This window comes from Chaetura pelagica, unplaced genomic scaffold (genome assembly GCF_000747805.2).
Source record: "Chaetura pelagica isolate M959 unplaced genomic scaffold, ChaPel_1.0 scaffold490, whole genome shotgun sequence".
Lineage (NCBI taxonomy): Eukaryota > Metazoa > Chordata > Aves > Apodiformes > Apodidae > Chaetura > Chaetura pelagica.
Window position 1 is genome coordinate 546,825 of NW_009951936.1, and position 18,228 is coordinate 565,052.

General features: G+C 40.5%; 1 protein-coding gene across 1 annotated transcript in view; it reads right to left on the reverse strand.

Annotated features, from left to right (window-relative positions):
- POLQ (polymerase (DNA directed), theta) overlaps window positions 1-18,228 on the reverse strand; it is a 50,528-nt gene that overhangs the window by 9,502 nt on the left and 22,798 nt on the right. The window contains exons 15-25 of the mRNA XM_009996484.1: window positions 16,033-16,276; window positions 12,164-15,261; window positions 10,965-11,105; window positions 10,155-10,351; window positions 8,813-9,053; window positions 7,534-7,727; window positions 5,706-5,843; window positions 4,166-4,340; window positions 3,530-3,665; window positions 1,047-1,165; window positions 200-384 (exon numbers count right to left, since the gene is read on the reverse strand). Coding sequence (XP_009994786.1) covers window positions 200-384; window positions 1,047-1,165; window positions 3,530-3,665; window positions 4,166-4,340; window positions 5,706-5,843; window positions 7,534-7,727; window positions 8,813-9,053; window positions 10,155-10,351; window positions 10,965-11,105; window positions 12,164-15,261; window positions 16,033-16,276 — 4,868 coding nt within the window. The remainder of the gene's footprint in view (window positions 1-199; window positions 385-1,046; window positions 1,166-3,529; window positions 3,666-4,165; window positions 4,341-5,705; window positions 5,844-7,533; window positions 7,728-8,812; window positions 9,054-10,154; window positions 10,352-10,964; window positions 11,106-12,163; window positions 15,262-16,032; window positions 16,277-18,228) is intronic.

Consider the following 18,228-nt stretch of genomic DNA (forward strand, 5'->3'; position numbering starts at 1 on the left):
TGCTGCTTTTTTCCACCCTCATCTCTCAAAACCCAGACAGCTCCAGATGAAAAGTATTGAGAGGGGGAGGACATACAAACCTCTGAGCAATCACGGATGAACCCAAACAGAAAACCATATAATTGTGACTCCCTGAAGCTTTGAACACTGAACCTTCCTGCCCATAAAGCTGCTGCTTAATTTTTTTTCTAAAAATTACCTGTTTAGCTTGTTGCCTGGTCCTTTCTCCAACATCTTCAGGATTAATCATTTTCCATTCTGCTGCAATGCTCTTAAAGACATCAGTACCCCCATTCAAGGCTTGAATGAGTCGACAGTCACGAGACAAATGAGCAAGGATCCTCAGTTCAAGCTGAGAGTAATCAGCAGCCAAGATTAACCCTCCTGAAGTCAAGTTAGCAGAAATCATTATTTCATAGATTACTCCAACAACATTCTTACCAACATCCCAGCAAGAAAGACTAAAGTTGTCCTTTTACCTCCTGGTCTGAAAGTTTTTCACAGCCATTTCTACCAGACAAAACCTTGCCCGTTTCTCCAACACCCAGGCTTGCCTGCTTTCCACCCAGTCCCTAACATCTGAAATCTATTAAAAACTCACAGACAAGTATCTGTCCAAGTGTCTGTGCAGAAGTCTAGCACCTGATAGGAATGACCAGCACAGGGATCAGACCAGCAAACTTGAATCAAGCCAGGGCAGGCAACATGAGAACAGACATCTGGATAGAAAGAACACTAGATGAAGTGCAATTTGTGTATTAAGAGCTGCCTAAGTAGATCTCTCTAAAAAACATGCATTCTTAGAGAGAAAATGAAGGTGTGAACATCTGAATTATAACATCTGAACACTTGCCCCAGCTGAAATACTCTCCTTTACAGTTTTATGAGTAATTTTTAGGGCATGCTAACTACTGTATTAGTTTTCCAGTGAGACTGTTCGGTGAGATATATACTATCATCAATTCTGAACTCTCCACTAGCTCTAGGATTTGTTATTAATTATATTCTTAACAATTAGCTGGCACAGAGCAGGATCTGGGCATTACCTGGGAAGGCAACAAAAGCGTGCCTCATGCTAACAGAAAAGGGTACTCCTCTTTCTTTGGATCTGTCTTCAGCCTGAACCTTTAGGCCATTAAGCAAAATACTGGAAGGCTTTCTACATCTGTGGAGACAAAGAATGACTGTTCACCAATTTCTAAAACACTAAAAGATGCATAAGTATATTTTGCCACAGAGAAGCAGTGAAAACAAGTGAGACACTAGCCTCTATTCCACTCTTCTAAACAATCCCAATCTACATTTGACTATGGGGAAACTGGACAGAGGCCACATGTACACCTGAAGGGATTTATTGACTCTGAAGAGATTTGGGAATAAATCTTCCAAGTATATTCAGGGTTTAGTCCAGAAACTGGATAATTGCCCTCCAAAATAGGTAAGATGAATGGCCCCAGGTCTGTGACGGGTACATCTCAGAAAGACAGCAAAGGAGTCCTACAGTAATCCTAAAAATTCAACACCCCACCTTGAGTGCCAAGTCTTCTCTCAACATCACTCTCATATACAGTGGTGCCTATACCAGCCCATACCTAGCAGAGACAGAAAAGATTTCCCCCACATCAGCCTCATGACTGCATACACACAGACCCACAAGTAAGCCTGTAAAAACAGGAGATACTGCAGAAGACATAAAATACTGTTCATTCTTTCTCTACAGACTGAGCAAAAAAATGCCTCAAAAAGCAACCAGGTTTTGTTTTTCCAGAAAGCCAGAAGTTTACAGAGGCATCAGGTGCTGTCACTTCTCAGGGTTGCTTAGCTCTCCTGTCCCACCAAGTCACTTGAAGCTGCAGACAGAATTGTATCCCTCAGAGCATCCAGAGAACAGTGTGACACCATTCACACCTCCTACTCCCATCAGCACCAGTCTACCACCCAGCCTGTTGCATTCTTCACTAAAAGTTCAGTCAAAGGCCTTTATAAGTCCTTGATACCTGCCTCAGGGATCTGATCAATTTCTTTATCAGAGTGAAAAGGTATTTCTGAGATCAAGATTACTTTCGGCAAAGCACAGAAAAGGAATCATGCTCTCTTCCCTTATGCATTCTCATTTCTTCTTATACCTTGTCATTTCAGGGATGATAGAGATCAAGGAGATTAAACATAGCACCAAAAAATACCAGAAATAAATTTTCAAAAGAAATAAAGGTGAGGGAAAACATATGGGAACTGTACAGAATCACACTGTCCAGCAGAAGTTTCCAGTTTAGTTGAATGAGTAAGGGCTTTATACCATGATCTAACTTAGCTACACTCATTTAGTCCAAAGCTTCTTACAAAGAGAGGAAGGAGTAGTAATAGTAATTACTAAGATAAAAGACAGTTTGGACCGAAGTTTGAAGGGCCTATCAGTCTTAGGCTGCATGGCAGCTTCTTTTGTGTCAGCAGTAATTTCTGAGCCATCATCCTAATGCAGTAGAGGCTTACCAAGAATGTAGTCTCAAAAAGCCAGCCTGAGAAATGGACCTCTCCAAGTTCAGCACTCACTCCATTCCATTGATGTTGGGAAGGGAAGAACATAAGAGCCCAGACCACTCTTCAACCATCCTGCAAAGCTGCTGCAAGCCTGAGCACTGCCAGACCTATTTCTATGAACAACATATTTCTGCCTCCATGGCTAGCCCTGGTTCTTCTGAAGAGAGATGGGCAAGATCCTGCTACTCCTGAGCTTTCTTCCCATAAGCTACTCGAGGCACGAGGATGTTAGACACATGGTGGTAGGAACAGACAGATAGGCCAAAAAAACATCTGAAATTTCTCATATCTTGCTATGGGAAAAAGGATTATAAAAGTAACATAGGTGACAGGTGTGGGACAAGAACCTGAATGGAAAGAATGATGCAGCCCTAAAGCTCACAAGCTAAATGCTAAAAGATTCACCCTGATATTTCACTAGATTTCCTGCTTTTTTGGCATTAGCATGTAATACTGTCAAAATAGGGTGTTTGGTTAGCAGAAACCAGATTAAGAAATCTTTTTCTGCTACCTGGTAGCAATGAAATTGTTAACAAAGAATGAAATCCATGTTCAACCATGTTCCCTTAAACAGGGAATTGCATAGCATAAAAACAGATAAAACTTCCTTCTACTTTTTCCACAATAGCCTATCCTCTTTCAAAACCTCTCTCACAAAGTCAAAATAGATCCTAACTTCATTTTAGTTACTTTTCACACTCAGGCTTTTCATCCAACAGTTGGGAGCAAAATGATAATCTCACTGTAGGGTTTCATATAGAATTTCAAAAAACAAGTGGCTACATGGAGCCACATACTGTTAGTATCATTAGGTCTTTCATGTGTCACTGATTTTTAGATATTTATTCCCCTGAAACTGTAAGAGAAACACTGAGTAACAAGTCACACTGATGTGACAGCAGCCACAGGTGAAGTCTTAAAAGAGAAGTTTGACAACTTGACCACATTATGATGAGAAGAGTAGGCAGAGGCTTTGCCAAGATCCTCCTACCTGCCCCTAGAAACAGCACAAGAATTAACGTTTCCATGGGTGCGGGGGGGTGGGCTTTCTTCAATCACAGTTGGCATTTCAATCTCAAAATCTCTTGGCACGTTCTGGATATTTGGCTCTGTGAAGGTTATTCGACCTGAGAAGGAAGACAAGGCAGAACTAAATAAGGGTCCAAAAGGAGACTCTTAAGTTAAAACAGCTGAACACACACCCGCTTCTCTAAAAACCGTGGGGTTAGGGGATGGAGCTGAAGAGGACACAACCATTGAGAAACCTGAAGAAAAGGAAAAATAATTTGGGTTTAATGGGCTTCAGATGGTTCCCCTGCAGCATTTCTGTATCACTAATAAGAAACTCCCAAATCCAGAATCCGTTCTGGGACCAGAGTTTTACATGCTAATATGTGCAAGAAATGAGTAATACTGCTTGGTGAACACAAAAGATGTTTTAAAACATCTAGACTTTTAGGCAGATTAATAGGAAATAGGAAATAGAAATATCTTTATATTTTCACTTGGTTGAAGTAGAGCACAGCCTTGATTTCCTGTCTTTTACCCACAGAAAACCTGCCCACATGCACAAAGCAGAAAAAAAAAATATCAGTAAGAATTGAGGATTTGGGACATTCTTTTTTACCTGTAGCTGTGTGAGTCTGTGACACTGGATATACCCTTTCCATTCCCAGTGCAGAATTCAGTCGCTTTTCCCTCTGTAGTGGAAACACCACTTTAGTAATGGCATTGTTGATCCTCCTCCATTCCAGTATCAGCCCTGGCAATGGGTGAAGTGTCTTCAATTTCTCCAAAACATCCTTGTGGGAAGAAAAGGGCACAACTATAATTAACTGCCTGTAAATCTTTATAAATAAAGTTTCTGCAGTTCTGCAGGTAAAAGTGACTCCTTCACCCAGTGGATTTCCAGTGTCACCACCTTAAAATTATATGGATATCCCCTCCACTAACACCACCTGCACCATGAGACACAGCTGCAGTTTTATTACATACAAGAAGGCAATCACTTCTTTTTGGACTTTTGCAACCTCTTATTCTGCACCAACCAGTAAATCACCTGGAATGATCAAATAGAGCATCACTTGCCATAGGTCCCCTACGTTGTCTCCTCTTGCCCAGCGTTAATGCTCCTCCTCCATCTTCTTGTATATTTTTCTCCCTGCTCTCTCCTATTCATACACTAGGAACACATAAAATGAAGCCCTCGACCACGGTCCTTGAAAGACAAAGCTGATCACTAGCAATCAAAACCTTTCAGTTAAATCAGAAATATGAAGGGACTAAGAAGTATTTCAAAAAACAGTAGCATGCAAACATTTCTCAAAATAACAATTCTTGTATGCAGCAGGCAGCTGCAACCTCATCCTGCCATATCATAAAAGGAGGAAATCCTTTCTGCATCTTTCTCCCTGCTCAGGCACCACCACTGCACTTACTTCTTCATTCCCTCTTGAGTTTTGGAAATCAATACTTGTCTTCCAAGCACCAACTACACTGAACAAGGGGAAACTAAGAAAACAACACAGATAATGAGTCCTGGAAACAGGGAACATATGTATCTGCTAATATCACTTGTTTGGCAAGAGCATCCTTTAGCCTGCAGTAGTTGGTATTTATGCAGCTCCATGATATTTATCAACTGGCAAGTATGTCAATAGCGTCCACGTATATACAAGCTTTTGATATACTAAATTTGAAAGCCATCAGAGCAGCCATTCTGCAAACAAATTCTCTGAAGCACAAAATACAGGTAGTACCAGACAGAGAAAATAATGTATTTAATCACCATGGTATTTCAGTATCTTTCAAGCTGATGTTGAAATATTCTTCTACTACTGGCTTTACAAAATTATTGTGCTATTTTGGTCTTACATGTGGTTTGGGAAATCAAATTCTGCCTGATTTATTCTTGCTGAATCCTGCTATTTACAGTCATGTCCTCACTACACTCAGGCTTTAGGAGAGTAGGACGACTTAATTCTCTAACAGAGAAGGCAGACTCCAGTTTGAGTTTCCAGAATTATTAGAGGAGCAAAAAGGCAGTAAAAATTTACATTAATTTAAGTCAGCATACCTAACTCAAATGGATCCAAGCAGCAGATCTGTGAAGTAAGAGAGATTTATTTCTACAGTCACTTTCTGACTAGAATCAGGCTTTACTGTACCTTGGTTGTACTAAACTGCTTGCTCAGCCTAACTCTGTTTCCTTTAGCAGTTGATCTTCTGGTGTAACCCAGAGTTTTCTTGTTCCCTTGAACTTTCACATCTCCATTTTGTGGCAACTTCAGCTCCAGGAACAAAACCTGAAAAAGGCCAGCATTTCAAATCAGTTTCTACACACTTCTCCCAGGAGAAAACAAAAAGCAATTGAGAACTTGAACAGCTTGTTTCAACCAAAGGATAGTACGAATGCTTCAGGTAATTAAAAAGCTGATTAAAGAGATCTGCTCTCAAAGTCATTCCTCCCCATTTTAATTAACTACAAACTGCAATCTAAAATCTCATTTTCAAAACACTGAAAGTTTGAGTGCAAAGGAATGCTTTTAGAAAAGTTAATTAACTCCATCCAATAAGTGAGGTCAGTGCTGACAGTCAATTGTAATAAAACGTGGAGTTAGGATGACTAAAAGTGGGAAGAACATTGGTTAAAAAAAAAGAGGAATGTGAGTAAGCAGCAGGCTTCAGAGCAACACGAATGGCACAGGAGGAGGTGGTCACTAATACCTTTTATAAAATAGCTGGAATATTAGTTTTTTCTAACAAATTGCCAAGAAATGGAAAATTAAGTACCTGCTCACTTGCTGACAGACAGAACAGCATTCTTAATTTTTCATTCTTTCCTTTTATGTAGCATGATACACTATTTAGCAACGATTGTTTCACTTCACAGCTGGCAAAGGGAACAGAAGCTTTTCCCTTGCACATTTATGTAGAACTAATGTTTTACTGACACAAAATTAGAGGGGTAAAGCTCTACTAACCCACACAAGGTACGTTATATGATTTCTAACAAAATTTCCATATGAGAAACAAGTTTATGTAGTACAGAAAACAGCATTTCAGAAACTTTCCTTCCCCCTTTTTCATGAAGCAGAGTGAAATTGGAGCTGAGCATTATTTCTTGAATTCTAATTCAGACTACTGTTACCAAGCAAAACTTCTGCTTTTGCAATAGAGGAATATTTCTGTGGAATTTCTTTTAGTGACAGCTGCTTGCAAATTTTTACTATTTCCATATAAAGTATAGATCCTCAGCAAGAAATTAATGGGGAAAAAAAGCATGCACAACAATTAGAATCTATTCCTACAATTCCATGTATTGTACATGTAAAAATACATAGCAAAGTTCTTTAGGAGTAAAATTATTGCCAATTTACTCAGAAATCTGTTTCTTAGGCTTTAAAAAATCAGTTCTATACAGGTTCTTAAAACAGACATTAATTGATTCAAAGCTTTTAAATCAGTCTTTCCTCCTCTTTCATGTCTGTTTAGGGACATGGGTAACAATGCAAATTACTCAGTACAATTATTCTTAGACTCAAACTACATGATATCACACCACATCTCGTGCCTAGAAAACTGGTATTGCAAAAAAAGCCTCTCTAGTCCAGCACTATTCATTCAAAATATTCCAAAAGCCATTTAATTGGCAGATCATCTCATGCACCATGAGGAGCCAAGTTCCTGTATGAACTACACGCTTATTTCCACTTAGTTTTCATTTACTTATTCATTGCTTATTTCCACTTCTGCCTTCTTTATTTCTGCTAAAGTCAGAAGAAATCAGAATGACCAGTAATGAGCAGGAGACAACACAGCAGCACCTTGCAGGTAGCAAGGTCATAGTGTAAAGACAATCTCTGAGAAGAGTGCAATTTGTTTTGTCTTTTCTTCATACACAGTCTACCCAAGGCAGTTTTTTTTCTAAGTGTAAGCCTCTTGAGGGTAACTTCTGCATTAAGTTCCCCCTCTCCCACCCTAACCCTCACATACCTCTGCAATATCATCAGGGCTGGTCAAGGAAAAGCTGTGGCCTGCCAGCTGATATGCCTTGGTCTCAATCTCACTCAGCTTAGCTTGCATGACCTGTTTCTGGGTTTCATAGGCTGTTGTGCTAAACCCAATGCCATTCAGCTCCAGCAGAGCCAAGCAATAATGGGTGGGCATCTCCACTTTAGAAAATACATCTGCAGGAAGTACAAACCCCAAGAAAAACTGTTACATCATCAAAACCAGATCAACTGGAGATCAACAGATTCATGAAAAAACAACTGGAAAATCCTCAGTTTTTCAAATCCCAACACAAAGAAATATTCTAATATAAATCTAGTTTAAATACTTTTGTTTCTGGAATATTTCGTAATAAGAAGTATTCTAGAACTTTTTATCACATAAGCATTTAGAGAATAATAACTTCTGTAATTTTTTTTCCTAAGAAATACACAACCCTTTGTCTATCAACATTTTATAAATGGCAGACATGCTTATAATTTAAAGCTTTCTAACATGACATGCCTTCATTCCACCACTCACATATTTTAAAAATGTTCTAAGGTTTAGTTGTCACTGTCATAAATGATGTGGTAAACTTGAAATAAATTACTTCAATGAGACTGGACCCTAATCTTAGGCTTTGGATACAGTTTAGGGAAAACAAACAGGTACATGTTGTCTGTTTGGTTGGGTTTTTTTGCTGGGGGAGGTGTTGCTTGTTTTTACACAGAGATAAGCATTCAGCAAATATTACTGCAAACATACTGGATCATTCAGTGTGTGATCACAAAAGCTTCACGGACACAACACGTTCATAGCAAACAATGCTATACAGGCAGGTCAAAGAGCAAAAAATCTCCTTCAGAGAACATCTGAGGATTTTAGGCATTGCTTCTGACAAGAACATGCAAAAGCTTTTGAAAATATGCATGAGAAACCACAGACAGACCCATATGTCTCCTCAGAATGACAAGGGTAGTCACCTGGAAAGCAGAGCTCTGCCTCATTCAGACTTAAAATAGACTCTGCTGTTGCCCTAACCAGTGGAACTGGTGGATATTTAGGATTTACAAATTACATTTAATTAAACCTTTTGGACAAAATATATCTTTCCAAGGGAAGTTCCCACTTTTCTTTTTAAAAATTAACATTTTGCCACAGAATATACTTGGACAAAACCTTCCAAATCTCCTCTCTTTCCACAGGTCAATCCAGCCTGTGGTACCACAGCTACCTGTAACCCTCCACCTTTGCCTTTAAGTGGAGTAGTTCTCCTTACCTGCCAGATTTTCCTTCTGCAATTCATTATGGAGTTGGTTCATGACACTGAAGACAAGCACAGACTCTATTGCTGCTCTGTACCGCCCAGAATGATCCTTGCTGGCACTGAGCCCCAGGCTCTGCACCCCTTGGCCAGTGCCTACCCCTTCCAGAAGTGGCAGCTCGTTGGGGAGAAAGTTGGTCACCATGTTGTGGAGTGTACGTTCCTTGGAACCAGAATCTAGCAGCCAACAGGCAACCTTAAAAAGGGAGACCTCCGTGAGACCTCTTCTCCATTTTAGTCATAATACTATGTAAATATGGGGTTAATGCAAGGCTAGAGTGCAGATTATTTTTCTTTATTTGGCAGGAATACTGAAATAATTTGTGGAAAAGTTTCATTATTTCAGTTAAAACTTCAAAAGGGCATAAGTCACTGAAAACCTTCGTCCTCACTCAGTTAATTCTACACATTTGAAAACCTTATCCTCTGTCAACTAAACACATCTAAAAGTGTTGTTTGCAGCTATTCAGCCCATGTGTGATGCAAGCTTTAAAAATCAACACAAAAAATCTCTATGCATCTAGAGCTTTTCCTATCAAGGACAAGAAGGTGCTTTTACCTCTTTCTAGTGTTTCATTTGATTTACAAATGATACCCAAACCTTTTTAAATTACATGTAGACTGTGTTTTGTTTTGAGAAAAACAGTGGTAGCAAGGTGGTCCACACACACAGTAGGTAAATCTTTTGCTTACAAAATCTGCTCTCAGAATCAATAATGTGACTAGAAGCACTTCTGCCATTTCAGTCACAGGCTTCTTATTGCAACCAGACTTCAGCCATATCCACTGGGACAGGGGACAAACTTAACTTTATCCCACTCACCAAAGCAATCAGGTGTGAGAGATTATTGTGTTAAGCTATCACTGAACCTGCTCTGTTTGTCTTGTGGGCACCATAGACACATAGCAAAAGAAGTCTCTTCTAAATACGTCCTAGATTTCCCCCAGAAGAAAATGTCATTAAATGCCCTGACAGGTATGCAGGTTCAAATCTAACAGAAGGAAAGTACCAGAAGGTACTCCTGTCTTTACACTAGTGTGTTTAAACTAGCAAGTTTACCCAAGCTCAATTTCCTAAACACAGAATCACAGAACTTTAAGGGTTGGAAGGGACCTCTGAAGATAATCTAGTCCAAACCTCCTGCCAGAGCAGGTTCACCTAGAGTAGGTTGCACAGGATGGCATCCAGGTGAGTTCTGAATGTCTCCAGAGATGGAGCCTCCACAACCTCTCTGGGCAACCTGTGCCAGTCCTCTGCCACCCTTGCAGTAAAGAAGTTTCTCCTTATCCTGCAAACCTTTGGGTCCTCAAAATTTCCTTCCAAGGAGATTCCACAAGCCATCACCAGAGTCTTGTAGTGCTGAATGAAGTCATACATGACAAGTGAGCGCTCCTGCTTGGGGTTCTTCTGCAGGTGCAGCTGCAGATGATACAGTCTCTCTGTTACAGGCAGGTTTTTGTCTAAAGGTGGTGGTGCCAAACTCATGCTGATTTCTAAGGCAGGAAATACAAGCAAAAATTATCTTTTTACCCAGTATGTGGTAAGAAAGGCAAAAGAAAAATCTTGAATGCAATCACCTGAAGCACAAAAACTACAGTTGGACTGTGAACAATAAATCTACAGTGATATTACATATTTTATCAAACCAGACAAGGCTCTGAAAAGCAGTATACTGTGTCTGTACTACTAAACAAAGTATAGCCAGAAATCAAACCCTAGTAACAAGCCCATGTAGCACAGATTGGGTCATATTCAGCATTCTAGTGTCAGATTTTTTGTGTAGAGGAAAAATTGGAAGAGGTTGAAAGAGAAGAGCAAGTAAGCTAAAGAGAACATGGGACTAAGCTAACGTTTGAGCCATATCCACGCTCAACAGTCCAGTGCTTGAGCCAATTACATGACTTTATTATATAGCAGCATAGAAGTATCCACAGCAACATGTTCAAGGATGTTCAACAGTTAAGACTGGTGAATAATATGGCTAAAATAATCCACCAAACAATTGAGCGGGGTTTGCGTCATTGAAAAAACTTCCAAGAACCTGTCTGCTGAAGGCACTTTCTTGAAAGACAGTGTCATATAACACAGCACAGCCTATTTACTCACCAGTCTGGTCTTGTATCTGCTGCAAAGATATATAGTAGGCATCTTTTCCACCCCAACATACTGCCAGTCCAACTACCAAGATCTCTTCGCAGCCATGAATACGGAATCCGTCATCTTTAACTTGCATCCCCTGAGAACTTACTAAAGGAATAATTTTTAAGTTACAATTATAAAATGGCATCCTTAAATACTGAAGACTTTGAATCCTGAAAATGTTAATTCATACAGCTGAGCCTAAATTTCTTAAAAGTTAATATACACCTTCATTTTTATTTATAGGGAGAAAAATCTGTGATTATTTTGGGGAAAAAAAATAAAGCAAAACAAACCCAATGTGTTTAGAATACCAAAACTTTCTCTTAACAGAGACAACCACCCATATAGCAGCAGCCCTACAAAACTCCAGCCTCTCTCAGCAACCTTTTCAAGAGTTAAGACAGAAAAGTATTCTCTCCTTTCACTCGGAAAATCTTTTCATATTTGTCTGTCAAAAATACATGTTGACAGTTAAGAAATTTTGTTGTTGTTGTTATAGCAGTATGACAGCAAAAGATCTAACTTGATTTAATCTTGTTAGTTTAAAGGAAGAGTATGTTTATACAGCAGCATAAAATTGCAGCATATGACTACTTTGGTGCAAAAAAAAAATAAAAAATGAAGCACTATTGCAACAATCCAAAGAATGATCAGAATTTCTCACAAACATATATTGAACCATGTTCACTTTTTGCAAACTCAAACCTATTTAACCCTGGTTCAGATGCAGTCCTGCAAGTAACACTGCTCAGTGGATACCTTGAACAATCTGTACAGTTTAATATTAAATATATTATTCATTTTAAAATACAATAAAACTTGGTTATGACATGGAAAAATACATGATAAAGGGACTGTACGACACAGATCCATTTCAAAATTAGATACACAATGAAACGTTAAGAATATTTAGATGCTCTCAAATACAACCAAGCTGCTGACACTTAATTACTGTCACCAAAGACCTACTAATGAAATGCTTAAGATCAATTCTCCATCTGCTACTAACACTCAGCTTCTTTGCTTTACTGAGGCTGACAATATTCAATTTATATAAGTAATTTTCCTCTTTTTTTGCAAACTCTTTTCTTCTTCGCTCCTGCTTTAAGCTGAAGATGCCACCTTGCTGTTCACAAAATAACATGCTGGAACATGGAACTGACCTTTTTTGAACTTGCCGCCAATTGTTGATTTGGGAGACAAAAGGCATTTTGTCCTTTCACATGCCACCGAGATGGAGAATCTGCTTTTCTCCTTCCACTCTGCAAGAAAAGTCTGGAAAAGGGCTTTGTCACTTGCTACATCGATAATAGTGAAACTTTCAGCACTTAATGGAACAAGTGGAAAAACATCCTGAGATAGCTGCAGTGAAAAGTCTTGGTCTATAGTGGAATCATCTTTTATCTCATCAGTCTCAAGTGGGTCTACAATCCCAAGAGTGCCTTGGAGGGGTTTTACCCACTGCTCTGCATCACCCTCGCTATTCTGCTGTGGCTGAATCAGCTGCCCTTCATTGATGCAGGTGACTTGTCTCTTCCTCGCAGATTTCACAGAGAGAGCAGAATTCCTAGGAAAAAGCTCTTGGGGGGGTGTTGGAGGAATAAACATGTTATTACTGCACAGTGGAGGACAGGATGTTTTGTTGCTTCCCTTGAGTGGAAGTGTTATGCAGCCTGTTTTCTGAACATCCAAGTCTTCCATTTTGTTTTCCTTAGCTCGGAAATGGCTTTTTAAATCCTTGCAGGCGGGCAAAGGCTCTGGCTGACAATCGTCAGATTCAACAACTGGATCCAGCTCTTGATTAATAATAGGAGCAACCAACTTTTCTTTCAAACAGGAGCTTACAGGAACTGGTTCAATGCCTGAGGGACTGGGCCATTTGTCTAATACATCCTGCAATCCTGGGCTTAGCTCAAATGAGTGGTCAGTCCATACCAGTGGACGGGCTTTCTTGTCCAGAGCTTGCTGGCTTCTCTGGAGGTTTTCACCTTCATCTCCTACTAAATCCTTTGGTCTGGGGTCATTGTTACCAAACACTGAGTTTCGTAATCCCAACTGACCATGAAATGTAGAAGGAAGATCTTCCAGAAAAGATGGGGAGTTTGCATGGTCCAAAACTTCAGCTATTAGATCAGAGAATGCTAGAGAAAAATTGTTACACTGCACAGGGTCCTCATGCTCTTTCTGATTGCCTCTGACATCAAACTTACTCTGAATAGGCCTTAGGTTCTGCAGAAGACCTTCTGGAGGAAGCAAAGTCCCTTGCTTCTCCATAGGTTCCTTTCTGTCAACTTCCATGTTGTGAACAAGTGAAACATCACTAACGTTACTGAAGCTATCATCAAACAATAAGCTATCACTCATATTCAGGCTTGTTTCAGGGACTGGGTGGCATTCTTCTTGTACAATATGCTCCCTACCCAAAGGGGAGGTTGATTTATTGAGGTCTTTAGATGCAGTCTCCCCTTTTCCTGAATTTTGGGTCTGGTAATCTTGTAGAAAACTGTGTAGCTGGGAGTCAGTCACTGAGAAATCGCTTTCTTTAAGGCAAGGTGCAGATTCTATTTCCTTTGTTAAGGGCTGTAGATTAAGGCCTCCAGACTCAAAAATTTCATCACTGCAGTGCTGAGCTCTGGTTTTGATAATGTTATTTGTTATGATAAGATTTGATAATCTCAGTTTCCTAACTGTTGCATCCAGCCTTTCATCAGTAGCATTCTCAGCCTGTGAAGTGCTTAGTTTCTTGGATATTTCTTGCTGTGGTATCACTGACAGCTCTGAACCTTGTATTCCCTGCTGTCCTGTGATTTCAGAGGCTCCCTCCTGTTTTATTATCATCTCAATTTGCGTATCCAACTGGAAGCTGTCTTCAAAGCCTCTAGAATCAGAAAAGAGATGAGAGGATGTACAAGTCCGAATATCACCTGCATTGCAAACATCTCTGGCTTTTACTAGAGAGTTTTTCAGAAAACTCTGAGGATGACTGTTGGCTTTCTGCAGTGCTCCAGCTTCTAACAACAGTCCATTGGGCTTTTCACTCCCAGTTTTGCCACCATTCTGAATCTTATCCTCACCAGGGCAAAAACGCACAGGTTTCTGTATCTTGCTGCCAATACAGACATGTCCATTTCCAGAAGAGCTGGCAGTTATGTTATGGTGATCTGTATCTAAAGGCATTTGCTGCTTAGTAATCATCACCCCAGCACAGCTTGCATCTGTTTGCATTTTATTGATTTTATTCTGCTTATCACTGGTATTTTCATTTCTATGTGTCCCAGCACTAGCAGATATGGGTAGACTTTGTACAATATTATGTGTCTCCACATCAATGTGTGGAGTACCCTGCAATGTAACAGGCACCTGAAAACATGCTCTTCCTTTAGACGTGCCTTCATTAGTGGTGGAAGGCTCTGTAATCAATCCTTCCATTTTACCTTTCCTCCCAAGATTAATTTCCCCCATCTGTGCAGAATTTGAAACTTGATGAGTTACAGACACTTTAGAGCAGGTGGGCTGGAAAGCAGGCAGCTTTTGTTTGTTTATGCTAAGTGGTTTTGAATCTTCAAGAAGTGACCTCTGCAGCTTTGAAGCTGTATTTTTGTTCCTACTCCGGTTTAAATGCGTATCTGTACTTTTTATCAATCTAGAGGCTGAAGACTTTGTTCTCAATGCTGGTGTTTTTCCTGTTTCAGTACAGAGTTCTGGAATTGCTCTCCTGGAATCTGTCTTGGTTTTGAGCAGAGAAATGTCTTTGTTGTCTCTGCAGATATTAGGCCGTTTTCTAGCATTGTACACAATATCATCATTACCTTCCTCTGTTCGAGTCTGTCTGCTGCCTGGGACTTCACTCTCAAATCTGGAGTTTTCTGTACTACTGCTTAGTCGCCTTTTATATGCCTTTTTAATACTTGGTAAGTTTCCAGTCTGAGAAGCAAAGCCATTACGAGGTTGAACTTGGCATTCTTTTTTGTTTAACACCCTAGAAGACTCAGAAGACTGTTCTCCATTTGATCTGCATAGTCTCTCTTCCAGTTCTGACTCACTGCTGATCACAGAGGATGTATCAGACTCAAGAAAAGACTCTGGGTTCCACTGTACTCCCATCAGTGCCAAATCCTGCTGGAGGAGTCCCCTGGCTTCCTCCACAATGAGGTAAGCTGCTTCTCTTTCAGTTAAGCCCTTCATTCCAGCCATCCAGATGCTGCGCACTGCCCGACGCTCTTCTGCTGATTCTTCGTCTTCATCCACAGCCCTACGAACGCTATGGGAAAGGTAACAGACAGACATAAACATTCATGCAGAAAACAATCAGCAACAAAAGGAGCTCGCACTATTCTGCTCTGCTCTCATTTCACAGCTGCTTAGCTTCACAGAAGCACTTTATCCAAAATACAATGCCCTTAATAGGAAATAACTATTTTTCTATACATGAATTGATGTTGATGAAAGATACTACTGGCTGCATAACCCAGAAGCATTCCCAGGTTTCTGTGCCCAAACGTATCCCAGATGAGTCCCAGCTCCCTACTAGGGCACAATCCAGGCCTGAATCATTCCTCCTCCATATACTGTTTTCTAAAGAAAGAAAACCTCAGGAGCATGAACCAGGTAAGTGTCATGGGACAATCCAACAGGCATTTGATCATGGAAGCTTGTCATTGCACTAACATGAATATCACAGGAGAATCTCAAATGATATGCAGTAATAAATCATCAACTCTTTGATCATATGTTGGACCTGTCTTTTACAGGCAGCAAAAGGTCTCCAGAAAGTATGAACAGTTCATTCAGGACTAAGAGCATTATGCATTTTGATGCAAATAAAAGAATCTTCTCTTAATTTCAAAATAATAATGGCATTACTGTAATCAATCACATACACAAGTTATTTCTAACTAACTCATTTCTAACTATTTCTAACTCATTTGGCACCGAGTCCCAAAAGGTTGCCCTATTTCATTACAAGTTTCATCCTGCAATCCTTCACCTTACAAGCTCTCTTACTTGACTTCTGGACTTACTGATTTCTCACCTTTTGAATGGGACTGAATTCTTCAGAGCAGCTGCCACATCATCAGGACTGGCTTTAGCAAGATCAGCCACTGTGATAAAGCCAGCGTTGTAAAGCATCCTAGCACTCTGTGCATTCAGCAGAGACACACGGACCAGGTCACAGAGCTCCCTATGAACCCCAAAAGTGAGGCGACTCTGGAATTGAGAGAGCAACAACTCCATGTTGTGCCAGCCCAGTCGATTACAGAAAACTGTTACCATTCCTGGAACACAGAAGTTAAGTCAATGTCTTAACCATCTTCATTTCTACTAAGCTGGATCAATTTCCTCCACCCCCATCTGAATAGGCATTGACTTTACTTTTCTGAGCTTCTTGTTATACTAAACATGAGTAGGTTTCTGTAAATAACTTTGACTAGGAGCTAATGTTGCAGAACTCAACTTAGTCCAGAATTAACTAGTTTATCAGTGAGGTAGAAATTCTAAATGACAACTGCATTTCCAAAGACAGTAACCTTGAAAGTGTGAAGCACAAGCATACCCGATAACAGGATTCCTACCAACCAAACACGCTGAAGGAGACAGAAAAAATAGTGATGAGAGGCACTAAGAGAAGTCACAGATCTTTGAGGAAAGCCAGCACTGATGTCCATAAGACCAGAACTTGGCCCGCAGAACTTCAGATACTTAGAGAACCATAGGAGGTAGCAGAGCCTGTGATAAAGGTTACAGCTGCAGTCCCCAGCACAAGGGGGAGGAAAAGACAGTTTCTTACACTCACACATTGCATCTATAGAATATGAAAATAACTGAAAGACATGGCATTCCTCACAATTTTTATAGTGATTACAGAATACAATTTTTATCATATCTCTTATCTATACATCAAGTCAACAGCTCATTTTGCTTCCCAAATTACTTTTGCTACAGCACTGATCTACCCGGCTGCTGAAAATTACAAACACAGAGAATAAAGAATTATGAAACTGTTACAACAAAAAGTTATTTATACCACCAGAATTATTTTTAACTACTCTGCATCAGCTGGCATGACCTTTTCATTTTGGGGCTTTGACTCATGCTGCAACCCACACATAGAGTTTTGCAAGTTGAGCTAAAATTGTCTTAAAAATTGAAGACCCACTTGCAGAGTAATGGAGGACTGAGGCCAGAGGAAAAGAGAAGTCTCAGTCACATGATGGCCTGTTACTTCTGCTCCTACAAAGCCCTCTTAAGGAAGTTACATTAAAGGTGATATCTATCTGACTTCTTGTTATCTAGTGATAAATGACTGAAAAACTACTCGGTTTTGAAAACTGTAAACTTACACTTTCTGCCCAATAAACTTTGCAACCAGGAGAAAGACATGCTAAGTCTTAGAGACTCCAAACTTTACTCATGCTGAAAGGTATTCTTTCCTGATAGAGCAAAGCGTCAGAATAGACTTGAACTTGATTTCCATGCCTTGTATTGAACAAACTGCATTCCTTCACAGTACACAGATTATTTCCATAGACCTCAGCATCCTACAGTACTGCTTGATTCCACTCCTTCCCACAGGACATTCTGTGGCTTCGTATCAAAGAACGGGCAACCACGGACTAAGCCATAAAGCCTACCCTTAGTAAATTCACAGATGACACCAAGCTGGGGGCGACTGTCGATCTGCCGGAGGGTAGGAAGAAGCTGCAGAGGGACCCGGACAGGCTGGGTCAATGGGCTGAGGCCAGTGGCATGAAATTCAACAAGACCAAGTGCTGGGTTCTGCACTTTGGCCACAATAACCCCAGGCAGTGATACAGACTGGGGGAAGAGTGGCTGGAGAGCAGCCCAGCAGAGAGAGACCTGGGAGTACTGGTTGACAGCCAGTTAAACATGGGCCAGCAGCGTGTCCAGGTGGCCCGGAAGGCCAATGGCATCCTGGCTTGTACCAGGAATAGTGTGGCCAGCAGGAGTAGGGATGTAATTCTCCCCCTGTAATTCTCCTGAGTACTGTGTGCAGTTCTGGGCCCCTCACTTCAAGAAGGATATTGAGATGCTGGAGTAGGTCCAGAGGAGAGCAACGAGGCTGGTGAAGGGAGTAGAGGGAAAGTCTTCTGAGGACAGGCTGAGGGAGCTGGGCTTGTTTAAGCTGGAGAAGAGGAGACTAAGGGGGGAACTTATTACTCTACAACCACCTGAAGGGAGGTGCTAGTCAGGTGGGGGTTGGACTCTT